General features: G+C 40.6%; 1 protein-coding gene across 4 annotated transcripts in view; it reads left to right on the top strand.

The window, feature by feature from the left end:
• ENTPD1 (ectonucleoside triphosphate diphosphohydrolase 1) overlaps window positions 1-12,883 on the top strand; it is a 162,805-nt gene that overhangs the window by 101,830 nt on the left and 48,092 nt on the right. For 2 of the 4 annotated variants that reach the window (XR_001821559.2, XM_017518016.2), the window contains exon 1: window positions 7,464-7,729. The exons of the other annotated variants lie outside the window; for them this stretch is intronic. Coding sequence is in view for 1 of the 2 variants with exons in the window: in XM_017518016.2 (XP_017373505.1) it covers window positions 7,675-7,729 (55 nt within the window). In the remaining variant the exon portion in view is untranslated. Of the gene's footprint in view, window positions 1-7,463; window positions 7,730-12,883 lie in introns of those variants that run through there. 4 annotated transcript variants of the gene reach the window in all.

Genomic DNA, 12,883 nt, shown 5'->3' with positions numbered 1-12,883 from the left:
AAAGAAATAGCATTGAATCTATAAATTGCTTTGGGCAATGTGGCCATTTTAATGATATTGATTCTTCCTATCCAGGAGCATGGAGTGTTTTTCCGTTCGTTTATGTCATGTCTGACTTTTTTGAGCAGTGTTTTGTAATTCTCCTTGTAGAGCTCTTCCTGATTTGGCTCTGGGCTTGACTGTTGTTGGTATATGGAATGTTAGTGAGTTTTGCACATTGATTTTGTATCCTGAGACTTTGCTGAAGTTGTTTATGAGCTTAAAGAGCTTTGGGGCTGAGACTATGGGTTTTCTAGATATAGGATCATGTTATCTGCAAACAGGGATAGTTTGACTTCTTCCCTTCCTATTTGGATGCCCTTTATTTCTTTCTCTTGCCTGATTGCCCTAGCCAGGACTTCCAATACTGTGTTGAATAGGAGTGGTAAGAGAGGACATCCTTGCCTTGTGCCAGTTTTCAAGGGGAATGCTTCCAGCTTTTGCCCATTCAGTATGATGTTGGCTGTGGGTTTGTTATAGATGGATCTTATTATTTTGAGGGATGTTCCTTCAGTATCTAGTTTACAGAGAGTTTTTAACATGAAGGGGTGTTGAATTTTATAGAAATCCTTTTCTGCCTCTATTGAGATAATCGTGGTTTTTGTCTTTAATTTTGTTTACACGATGAATCATTTATTGATTTGCGTATGTAGAGCCAATCTTATATCTCAGGGATAAAGCCTACTTGATTGTGGTGGATAAGCTTTTTGATGTGCTGCTGGATTTGGTTTGCCAGTATTTTGTTGAGAATTTTTGCATCCATATTCATCAAGGATATTGGCCTGAAGTTTTCTTTTTTTGTTGTTGCATCTCTGCCAGGTTTTAGGATCAGGATGATGCTGGCCTCACAGAATGAGTTAGGGTACAGAAAATATACTTAGGAAAAAAATGCAGGGGCCTAGGCAAGGTGGTTTATATGTGCTGTAATCCCAGCACTTTGGGAGGCTGAGTTGGGTGGGTCATGAGGTCAGGAGTTCACGACCAGCCTAACCAATATTGTGAAATCCCATCTCTACTGAGAATACAAAAATTAGCCAGGCATGGTGGTTCACACCTGTAATCCCAGCTACTCGGGAGGCTGAGGCAGGAGAATCACTTGAAGCCAGGAAGCAAAGATTGCAGTGAGCCAAGATTGTGCCATTGCACTCCAGCCTGGGCAACAGAGCGAGAATCCATCTCAAAAAAAAAAAAAAAAAAAAAAAAAAAAAAAAAAAAATGCAGGGGACCCTTATATTGTCATTTTGAAATATCAGTTGTATCTGTCACATTTTGACATGAACTAGATACTAATCAATTTATAAGATTGAGTTTTCATATATCTAAAGTACAGATATTCTGTGTTATGATAGTTAAAGAGAGAGCCAGCTGGTTATTTGTCAGATGATCTGTGACAGTGTTACCATAGACACTTAATTGTCTGGCCATATCTTACCCAGATGGCATTTCTAACTTACACTGATACATAACACCAGAGGGTCAGAGAGGGAGATGTCAAATTTCTCTCAAAATAAAGCTTTGAATCCACCCAAAGTGTACCAAGTGAGACTTTACAATTCTGCCCAAAAAGTACAGAAATTATATTCATCTGGCAAGAAAGAATGAATGGAAACCCAAAGGTCGCTGCTTTTAAATTTTTTGTAGAGACAGGGTCTCCCTATGTTGCCCAGGCTAGTCTCGAACTCCTGCTCAAGTGATTCTTCTGCCTCGGCCTCCCAAAGCACTGGGACTATGAGCCACTACGCCTGGCCCCACATCTTGCTTTTCACATAATGAATGTTTTGAAGACAGTTTACATCAACATTCCTAGATCTAGCTCAGTCTTTTTCATGCCTGCATATGAATGCAGTAGGTTTATATATCCAGACACCAGTTGATGGACCTTTAGTCGTTTTTAGTCTTTTGCCATTACAAACGATGCTGCACTGAACATCGCTATCTATGCATCTTTTCACCCATGCGTAAGTTTATCAGCAGGTTAAATTTCTAGAATTCTTCAGTTAAAGGATGTATGTGCTTTACCCTTTGATAGATGTTGCTCAATTGCCTCCCCGTCAAAGAGGTTCTACAAATGTTTACTCCTACCAACATACAAGAAGAAGTATGTTTTCCCATATCTTTGTCAACATATATAATTACCGAATTTACAGTAAAATTCACTCTTTTTAGGTGTAAAGTTCTGTGAATTTTGACAAATATATGAAGTCATTTAACTACCACCACAATCAAGATCTAGAGTATTTCTATTATTTCAAAAAGCTCCTTTGTGGCCCTTTGTAGTCAATCCTCTGTCCCCATCCTGAGTCTTTCCCTACTGATCTAATTTCTGTTCTTAATTTTGCCTTTTCTAGAATATCATACCAGTGAAAGCATAAAGTAAATAGCCTGTTTGAGACTGGCTTATTTTACTTAGCATAATGCTTTTGAGATTCATACATGATGTTACATTTATCAGTAGTTTATTCTTTTTCTTTATTGCTGAATAGAATTTTATTGTTTGATTGTTTCCAGTTTGTATACATTTGCCAGTTGATGGCATTTGGATTGTTTTGAGTTTTTGGCAATTATGAAGAAAGCAGCTAGAAATGTTTAGGTACATGTCATTGTGTGGACATAGGTCTTTGTTTTTCTTGGGTAAATACTTCAGTGTGGGATTGCTGGATTTTATGGTGAGTTTATACTTAACTTTATAAGAAACTGCCAAACATTTTTTCAAAGTGGCTTTGTTATTTTGCATCCCGGGCAGCAATGCACCAGTGTTTGGGTTGTTCTGCATTCTTACCAACATTTCATATTGTCAATATTTTAAAAATTTTGGTCATTCTAATAAGTATGTGGTAAATGTTAGGCATTTATCAAACTTTAAAAACTTTGCTATTCTGAAAATTAATTTTTTCATTTATATTTCTTTAATTAAGGATAGTTAAATATATTCAGTATGCTGATAACATATATTTATTTATTTTTTTAATTGCCTATTCATCATCTTTGCCCATTTTTCTATTAGGTGAGCTGATCATTTTCTTAATGATTTTTAAATGATGCTTATATATTAGCAAATCCAACTATCTCATAATTGTTGCAAACATTTTTTTCTGTTTGTCATTTTCAAAATTTGATTTGTTAACTTAAAGAAATACAATTTACAAATTTAGAAGAGAAGAGGAGACTTTATTTTTTATAAAACATTATAGCCTGCAGGGTGGCCATTCTGACAGGTTGGGAAGCATAGTCTCCAGTCAGAAGCCACAAACATACTTTGAGGGAGGGGCAAAACGAACAGGAATTTACACAGAGTTGGTGGCCAAATGTACATATTCAATAAGCTATAGAAGGATTCATGAATATTTATGAAGGGAGAACCATGTGCATGTGTAATTGAGACTTCTGCTTCTCCATGTTCAAAAGCTGGTGGTGATCAGCCGGGCACGGTGGCTCACACCTGTAATCTCAGCACTTTGGGAGGCTGAGGCGGGCAGATCATCAGGTCAGGAGATCGAAACCGTCCTGGCCAACATGATGAAACTCCGTCCCTACTAAAAATACAAAAAAAAATTTAGCCGGGTGTGATGGCACATGTCTGTAGTACCAGCTGCTTGGGAGGCTGAGGCAGGAGAAGTGCTTGAACCCAGGAGGCAGAGATTGCAGTGAGCCGAGATTGCACCACTGCATCCAGCCTGGACAACAGTGTGAGACTTTGTCTCAAGAAAAAGAATGGTGGTTATCTTAGGTGGAGTTTTTGGCCCTCTGACATCAAAAGGTAAAGCAGAGGATGTGAAAACACTTGCTGCCTATTCTTTGTAGACTGACCAGAACCACCCCACAGTCAGTGGTCTCTTATTAGGCAGAAAAGATGGGGCAACATCAGGTGGTCAGTTGATATCAGTGGTGGAGCCTTTTGAAAAGGCTGGTTTCTGTTAGGCCCTTGAGAAGGAAAGCCCAATCCCGGTTAGCAAGGGAGAGGGTCTGAGCCCCTCCCACCCTCCATTCTATCTTGGCTGAGAACTCAGTTTTCAGGGTTTCTCTGGGGTCCCCTTGGTCAAAAGATGGTCTGGTCAGTCAGTTGGGGGTGCTTAGAATTTTATTTTTTATAGCTTATAGCACATTTTTCTATAGTAATATTTGTAACCTCTAAATTTTGTACCTCATTGGTACAAAAATAAGGTAGTAGAAATGAGAGAGTTTATAAAGGCAAGGTATACAAGACAGGACTATAAGGCTAGGGACCCTACTTGAGTCAGTTCACCCTGCTTTCACTATTGCCCAACACTAGAGATGCATGGCCAATACAGATTTTCTTGCTTTTTCTCACCATCTGCAAATAACCAAGGCTTGTTGACAGATGCAGCTGCTTTGAGAAAGGGTAGAGTCCCCAGGGCACAATTTCTCAATTTCAGATGTGGAAGAAGACTCGTTTAGTGGAAGCAATGTGCTTATTAGAGAGGCCATCAATACACCAGATTGTTATGCCTTTTGGCTGGGACACAGGGAATTCCTATCTGCAGTGTCAGTGACATCACTTTGCCGGAAACAGCCTTTCTCCCTGCCAACCCTACACTTAAACATGGGATTCCACACTGACCACAAAGGCCCATTATATTCAATGCAATCTATGGGCAAAAGAATTCAGGGAAGGCTAGAAGGGCTGGGTGAAGAGAGAGTGGATGGTTTAGTGGGAAGAAGTAAGAACAACCAGGGAAGGGGACTCCTTGGCCTCCTTATTTCCCACACATGAGCCTCTGTCAGCATTTGAGTTTTGTGATCATTAACATTTTTAGAGTCAGGTACAACCAAATGCAAAGTCAGTTATGTGCTACTAATTGGAGAGGAGCATGTTGCCTAAGAACTGTGGGTGGGGAGCCTAAAGTGGTCTGAATCTGATTTGCAGGAAGAGCTTGTTCTGCACCCCCACCCACATCTCCACTATTTGGATGTCACCAAATAGGCTGTCCCCACCCAAAGCTGAGTCTCAAGGGGTCTACTCAGTATCAGCCAGGCAATGTTGTTAAAATAAATGCATTCGTTTCTAACTAAGGAACTGCAAACCGAGATTAATCAGTTAATTAAAATTTCAGAGTGGAAATAAAATAATATTAAAAAGAGCCAGTAACTTCCTCTTCTTTTGTGGTTTAGGAGATCAGTGGAACAGGACATGGGTTATTTACTCAATTACCTTGTCTTTCTACCTCTCTTGTCCTTCTCATCCCCACCCCTCCCCTTCCTTCTTATTTCTTGGCTCTATTTTCTTGCCTGTTTTTCCCAACGCAGTGTCCATCTTACTTTCCCTCCTTTTCTTTTGCCCTTTGCCCTTTAACTAACTGGTCATCACTGACATCTTTAGCTTCAAAGTTCATCTTTAGCTTCAAAGTTTGTCTTTAGCAGTTGTGTGTGTGTGTGTGTGTGTGTGTTTTAATTTATTTTTTATTTTCTTCCCAGGGGAGGGACAGACCACCCCCCCCCCCCCGCCTCCATGCCACTCCGGATACTCCTGGATAGCAATCGTGTTTTTATTGATGTTTGTGCTGACTTCTTTAAGTAAAATATGGGCAGGATAAAACCCACTAAATCAAACTGCTTTATCCTTGAATGTGACTCTGGATTGGTTAATTGGAGAGATATAGAGTGGGGGTGTCTGAAATAGAATAAGACCTTTCCATTTAGATAGAGTTTTGGATTAGTGCTTTCGCATTGGGTCAGCTGAGAAAGAATAGAACTGAAAAATTTGTACACATCTCTAATGCAGGACAATGGTTTAAGGCATTGGAGTGGAATTGAGACATTTGGATCAAATCCCTGCTCTGCCATGTGTAAGGTATATGACTTGGGGAAGTCCCTTAAGCTTCCTGAGAATCACAGTCTCAGCCTTTTGTCATTTAGCTGTAAGCTTCTGACAGTCAGGGATCAGATTTATGATTTCAAAAGGTAGGACATTGGTGTCCTCAGGAAGAACAGTCCAGACAACCCCTCCAGCCAAATCCTCAATGTTAGTTACTTTTTATTTCTGGATAATGAGATTGGCGACCACATAACAGTACTGGTAGCACAGCCCAGGCACTGTATGAGCCTCAGTCATGTATTGTAGCGTAGGGTGATGGCTAAAAGCCTGGACTTTGAAGCCAGAGTGCCCATGTTTAATTCCTGGCCCCATTACCCGTGGCAGATATCTGAGTTACTGGTAGCGTATCCATATGGGTCTGCAGTAATCTCAATTCTTGCCTACTCAGAAGAAAGAATTTGAGGGGCATAAAGTAGGAAAAGAGACTGAGTCAAGTTTCAGAGCAGGAGTGGAAGTTTATTGAAAAGGTTTTAGAACAGGAAGAAATCCAAATGGGCAACTTGGAGAACAAACACGGTGTTTAACTGTGATCCTAGGACTTGATAGGCTGCCACCTTGTGCCCTTTTCCCGTGATTCTTCCCTTAGGGTGGACTGCCTGCCTGTATAGTGCCCTCCTTACCCTTGTCAATTGAGCACACAGTGTGTTTAGGAAGTTGTGTGCATGCTCATCTGAGGCTTTCTTTCCTTTTCCCATGCAGTGCCCCTGGAAAGTCACCTTCCACCATTTGTCTCTTAATGTGCATGCCCAGGAAGTTGCTTCTCCCTGGTGCCTGAATTCAGTTGACACTCTAATGTTAACATGAAAAACAATCTCCTGCTGAATCAGCAGGAGATTGTCTCTCCCTGGCTTCAGCTGCCAAATGATCATTTTTAGAGAGGCAATGTGATAATTGTCAGACCATGACCTGACATTCCTAGTCGGGGGGAAGGGCCCTTTCCTGCCATGCCCATCTAACTACCTGTAACAGCCCAACATTTACATCAGTGTAAATCTGGGAAGTTAATCTCTCTGTGACTCAGTTTCCTCATCTGTTATGTAACAATAATGACAATAATAATAGTGACTGTGAGTGTGACTTTATTTGGAAAAATGGTAGGTGTTTGTAGATGTAATTAAGCTAAGGATCTTGAGATGAAATCCTCCTGAATTTAGGATGGGCCCTAAATCTGATGACTGGTGTCCTTATAAGAGAAAGGAGAAGGAAATTTGACACACAGAGCAACAGGGGAAAAGGCCATATGAAGACAGAGGTAGAGATTGGAGTGATACAGCCACAAGCCAAGGAATGCTAAGAGGCTGAAAAAGACAAGAAAGCCATCTCTTCTAGAACCTTCAAAGGGATTCCTGCTGATACATTAACTTTTGGACTTCTGGCCTTCCAGAATTATGAAAGAACAAATTTCTGTTTGAAGCCAGCAAGTTCGTGATAACTTGTTATGGCAGCCCTAAAAAATTCGGATATAGATTTTATAGAGATGGTAATACTACATGCACCTTATAGGATTGTAGCCATTTAAATTAATGGCTGCATTTAAAGTGCTAGGAGTGGAATCTGGAATACAGTAAGAACTCTTTAGTGCAGGCTATTATGTGTTGTTAGCTCACTGACACATCGCAATCCTATGAAGCAGATACTATTGCGACTCCCATTCCACGCATGAGGAAATAGAGGCTTACAGAGACTAAGTAAAGGTAAGCTGGTCTGAACTCTGCTGTAGCTTGAAACATTCCCCAGAAGTCTGTGGAGTTTGACTATCTAGTGATGGATCCTGGTGATTGTTGGCTCAGTGACCCTTCCTGATGATGGACTCTCAGAAAAGACTCTCCAGTGCTGAGCCATCAAGAAGTCTAGAAGGTATTGAGAAGGCTGTCTCATGTGGTTGTTTACTCCTCCTGGATGCATCTGTCCAGACCTGGTTTTGGCACAAGCTCTGTGCTGATGGACCCAGGCTCTGTCCATACTTGGCTGTGTGGCCTGACCTCATTTGGGTAGCCTCAGCACATTATTACCATAAGAGGCAGGGGTGTGCCACCCTAAAAGGCCATACCTTCACTCTCCAGGGACTTCAACAGCCCCCCAATAGTTCCTTGTTCACCCCTAAATTGCTAAGCATAGATTATACAAATGGCTTTAGAAGTAAGTCACACCACTTAGAATAAGGCAAAGCCCTGACTAGTGCCTTCAAGGTCTTATGAGCAGGGTACCCCATTGTTCCTCTGACCAGCTCCTGCTACTACTCCTCTCCCCTCAGGGCCTTTCCATGTACAGTTCCAGCTGTTGCAAAGCTCTTGCCTCAGAGGTATGCAGGCTATCTGCCTGAGATAGAAATCACCTTCTCAGGCCAGTCCTAATCACCACATCCTTCCTCTTTACTTCCTTGCTTTTTCTTCCTCCTCAGCACGTAAAATTATGTAATATACTGTAAATTTTAGTTATTTATCTTATTGTATTTTTCTCCAAACTAGAATATAAGCACCGTGAGGATAGGGACATTTCTCTGTTTGGGTTACTGTTGTAGCTCAGAGCCTAGGGAAGATCTAATTCATAGTAATAATGTATTCATTAAGTAATTGTTGAGTGACCAGTTGGAAAAAATGAATGAGGCATAGCCCCCTCTCAAACAACTGTAGAACTCCTAAACTGAAATTGTTTAAACTATAAACTATAAACACATGAAGAAAGGACTACTGATATAACTGAGCTTTGTAGAGTATGGGGGGAACATAGCTTCCAACTGAGTTTGATTTTGTAGGAGACAAAAAGACTTGGAGAACGGGAGGAATGGAATTACAAATGAAGGAAGTCCCGCATTGAAAAAAATATCAGAGAATCTAAAATTCATTCATTTGTCCATTCATTTATTCATTCATTCAACATAGGATATAGCAAGGAACAAGCCAGAAAAAGTCCCTGCCCTCAGGGAGCTTACATTCTAATAGTCATTATGTCAGGAATTCTCATCTTGGACCCAAACAGATCTGTTGGTTGGAATGGTAAAATGGGAAGGGCTGAAATTTCTGAAGGGCTTGGAGGTCTAGGTAGACCAATGTGGCTTTCATCAGGCACACAGCAGGCCATAGGTTCTTGATAAAGAAGAGTCTTAGGAATGTCATTTGTGGAAGATTTCTACAGCCACATGAAGGAGGGATTATGATAGGGAAGAGAATTAGGAAGTGTGGGAGTCACCAGAAAGGGCCATTGTAGAAGAACAGATATGCGGTAAGGGTGACTGGAATGGAGGATGTAGATATCACTATAGAAGAAGGTGGGTCTAAGGGGCCTGGGATGAAGTAACTGAGAAAGGATCTTCAAACCCCTGAGTGTGAGAACAACCTATATATGTATCCTCAAGAAGAGTTCCCTGATGGAGAAGAAGGAAGGTAGCAGACATGGTGTGGAGACTTTGACTCTGGGAGTTGGAGGAATGACAAGGCCAGATTAGGACCAGTCTTATGGGCTTCAGTGATTGCTCCATCATTAGGCTATGTAAACACAGGAAGGACCACTACGTTCCTTGGATGTTTGCTCATCAATGCTTGTCCACCTTTGCTGTTTTGTTCTCTATATGATAAGAAAACTTAGTCCAGATGTGACCCATAAGAACTTGGAAACAATTTGAATCTAGTCAGTCACACTGGATCTACAAAGCAAAACTTGTTTTTGCCTGAAATCCACCACATCTGTCAACACCCCAAATCTGATTATTCATGGAGTAAAATGTTAAGATGTTATATTTTTGTTATTACAAAGTAGCAATGCTGTGATTTCTCTGTACAACAGAATTTTGACTATGGACAAAATTAAATAATTTGTTTGTTTTGGAGACAGAGACTCACTCTGTTGCCCAGGCTAGAGTGCAGTGGTGTGATCTTGACTCACTACAATCTCAGTGTCCTGGGCTCAAGCGATCCTCCCACCTCAGCCTCCCAAGTAGCTGGTACTACAGACACATGCTACCACGCTTGGCTAATTTTTGTATTTTTTTAGAGACAGATTTTCACCATGCTCACCCCCGGTCTCAAACTCCAGGACTCAAGTGATCCACCCACCTTGGCCTCCTGAAGTGCTGGAATTACAGGTGTGAGCTACCGCACCTTGCCAAAATTAAATAATTTTGATTTTCACCTTAGTATGATTGTAAGTGTACATCATGATGGCTAGCTCTATTCTTAAAAAAAATCTTGAAGGTATTTTTCCTCTGACACAACTAACTGGCTTGAAAGCAGCCTGTGTTTTTTCAAAGCTTGGGTTTCCTTCAGTTTTGTCTCTCTGTCAGGTGAAGAGTTGTAGTTATTAACATTACCTTGTTCTCTCACTTTAAACAGAAAATTCCTCTCCCTTGTCACATCACATGAAAAGAAAAAAATGCCAAGGAAGTGGCAGTCTTAAATTCTTTAGTACAGTAAGCCAATTCAAACGGAAAACAATGATAACACTTTGCTGTGGGATATTTTTGGTAAAACCATTCTTTGAAACTCTGTTTTGAAATGCCATTTCATATTGCATGACAGAAACCACATTTCTGTTATCCACAAGTCAAATGAAGGGCTTTTGAGGTAGAAGACAACCAGTGTGAATTTTCCATAACAGAGCTTGACTATGGCAGTCATGGGCTCTGAAAGTACTCTGAGGGTCCAAGAAGAAGGGGCAGTTACCTAAGTAATTCCCTTTTTATGAGCACATTCAAGATATGTCAGCTTGCACCCCACACCTCTAGCACCATTTCTGAGACAACTCTCATGCTCCCTTCATGTGATCAGGCTTTTGAAAACTGCCTGTCATATAACCCATGGAAGACAGCATTTTAAAAATTTTTAAAAAATTACTGCTCTCTGGGTAATCTAGTCCGTTACATGAAAAACACTGTATTTTTTTTTTTTGGTAATAAAAACATTTGAAAAATCATGTATGGAAAATTTCTAGATTTTCTCTCTGACCTAAATTCTTTTTATTGTATTTTTAATAAGAAATAGGAGTAGGAGGAAAGGCTTGCATATATTCTGGTAACCTGGATATCATTGCAAAAGCTGGGAAAATGTGGAAAAGTATACATCCAACTTTTCAATGACAAGAAGAAGTTAGTAAATATTCTCATTAGGTAAAGGAAGATAATTATAGTCACATCAAGTTGGTTCCCACCTCTGGGCTCTTGCAATTTCTGTTCCTTCTTCCTCTTACATTCTTACTGCTTTTCCAGGCTGGTGTTTTCTCCTCAAATCTCCTTCTAGGTCTCAGCTCAAATGTCATCATCTCAGAGACGCTTTCTTGACCCTCAATCTGATACCTTTCCCTTTATTCCCAACTCTTATCACATTCCTTGGTATAAATTTTTTCTTAGCACGTATCCTGACCTGAAATCACCTATTTATGTGCTGCTTTTCTGGTTTAACTATCTCCCTAATTTGGTATCAGTTTTTTTTATTGTAGTAACTTAGATGCTAAGAATAGCACCTGAAATGGACCTGGATGGACGATGAGATAGCAGTATTGTCATATTTAGAAAAACAAAAGAAGTTAATAGGTAGACCTTGTTGAATAGCTTGAGGGAGTAAAACATTAAAAATTTTATTATAGTAGAAATATTGATAGTTTGTTGTTATATTTATAATTGGTTGTTATATTTATAATTGTTTATCTAAAGCACATGCTCATTAGGGCTGTGTTTGTCAATATCACAACTTTGGAAACCAAAGTGGGGTGCACCTAGAGGGGTCTTTTCCAGATTCCAGAACACTGGCATCAAAGAGGACATCTCTCCCATACCAGTTGTTTTAGCTTCACATAATTAAAATTCTGACTCTAATTTGGTCAAAACATAAATCTTATGGAAGGACAAGCTCAGCGTTGGTTGATTTAGCAGTTTAAAATGCCCTCAAGGATTCAGGTTCTCTACATCTCTCTGCTCTGCTGTCATTGGATGTCATCCCTTCCAGGCAAGACAAAGTCTGAGGATGAAGAGAGAATGTTTTCTTTTTTTTTTCCTAGACTTGCCCCAGAAGACTTCCTCATAGGTCTCATGGGCCATAATTAGGTGGCATACCCATTGTTAAACCAATCATTGGTGAGGGAATGAAATTACACAGATAAGACTATACCTGAGCTTGGGGGAGAGGCAGGCATCTGAACAAAATGGAGGTTCTTTTGGGAAGGAAGACACAGGGAAGTGCTGGATATTTAATCTGCTGTTCCTTGTTTGGAAGCAATAGATAATGATGTTGCTAAAACTTTTTCTCCTAAATTTTGTATTGTTTAGTCTGATGGGTAAAGACTGCTTCAAGATTCTGGGGACTGAGATGGAATGGAGACCTGTACCTTAATCCAAGCTTGGACTTGGATTAAGTTCAATCTTCTGCTCAAGAGCTTCAAGGGGAGCTCCCATTTCAGTGCCCAGCCAGCTTTTACTACAAAGGGGGAAAGAGAAAGAGGAGACTTGGGCTCCACTTTTAGCTTTTTGATCCCCCTCTTTGTCCTTAGAGAATACAAACTATTCTAGAGAACCCATCCCATTTCCATATGCTTTTAAATTATGTTATCTTATCCTTTATTCCCAAAGCCTAAGAAAAATGTATGGGGCTAGTTTAGGGGGCTGAGAGAGGAGGAGATTGAGTTGTCAAAATGGAGGGAATGGTGCAACCATTTCATTTCCTGTTCACTTTCTCTATGCAATCTGTTTACATCTGACCAAAGAAGCTTTTGCCTTTTCTTTCTTTTTTTTGAGATGGAGTCTCGCTCTGTCACCCAGGCTGGAGTGCAGTGGTGTGATCTCAGCTCACCACAACCTTCGCCTCCGGGGTTCAGGCGATTCTCCTGCCTCAGCCTCCCGAGTAGCTAGGACTACAGGTACCTGCTACCACGCCTGGCAAATTTTTATATTTTTAGTAGAGATGGGGTTTCACCATATTGGCCAGGCTGGTCTCGAACTCCTGACCTTCTGATCCACTTGCCTCGGCCTCCCAAAGTGTTGGGACTACAGGTGTGAGCCACTGTGCCTGGCTGCTTTTGCCTTTT

The sequence above is a fragment of the Cebus imitator genome, unplaced genomic scaffold, assembly GCF_001604975.1.
Source record: "Cebus imitator isolate Cc_AM_T3 unplaced genomic scaffold, Cebus_imitator-1.0 Scaffold656, whole genome shotgun sequence".
NCBI classification, from domain to species: domain Eukaryota; kingdom Metazoa; phylum Chordata; class Mammalia; order Primates; family Cebidae; genus Cebus; species Cebus imitator.
The sequence above is the reverse complement of the archived record's forward strand: the minus strand, read 5'-3'. Positions and strand labels throughout refer to the sequence as shown.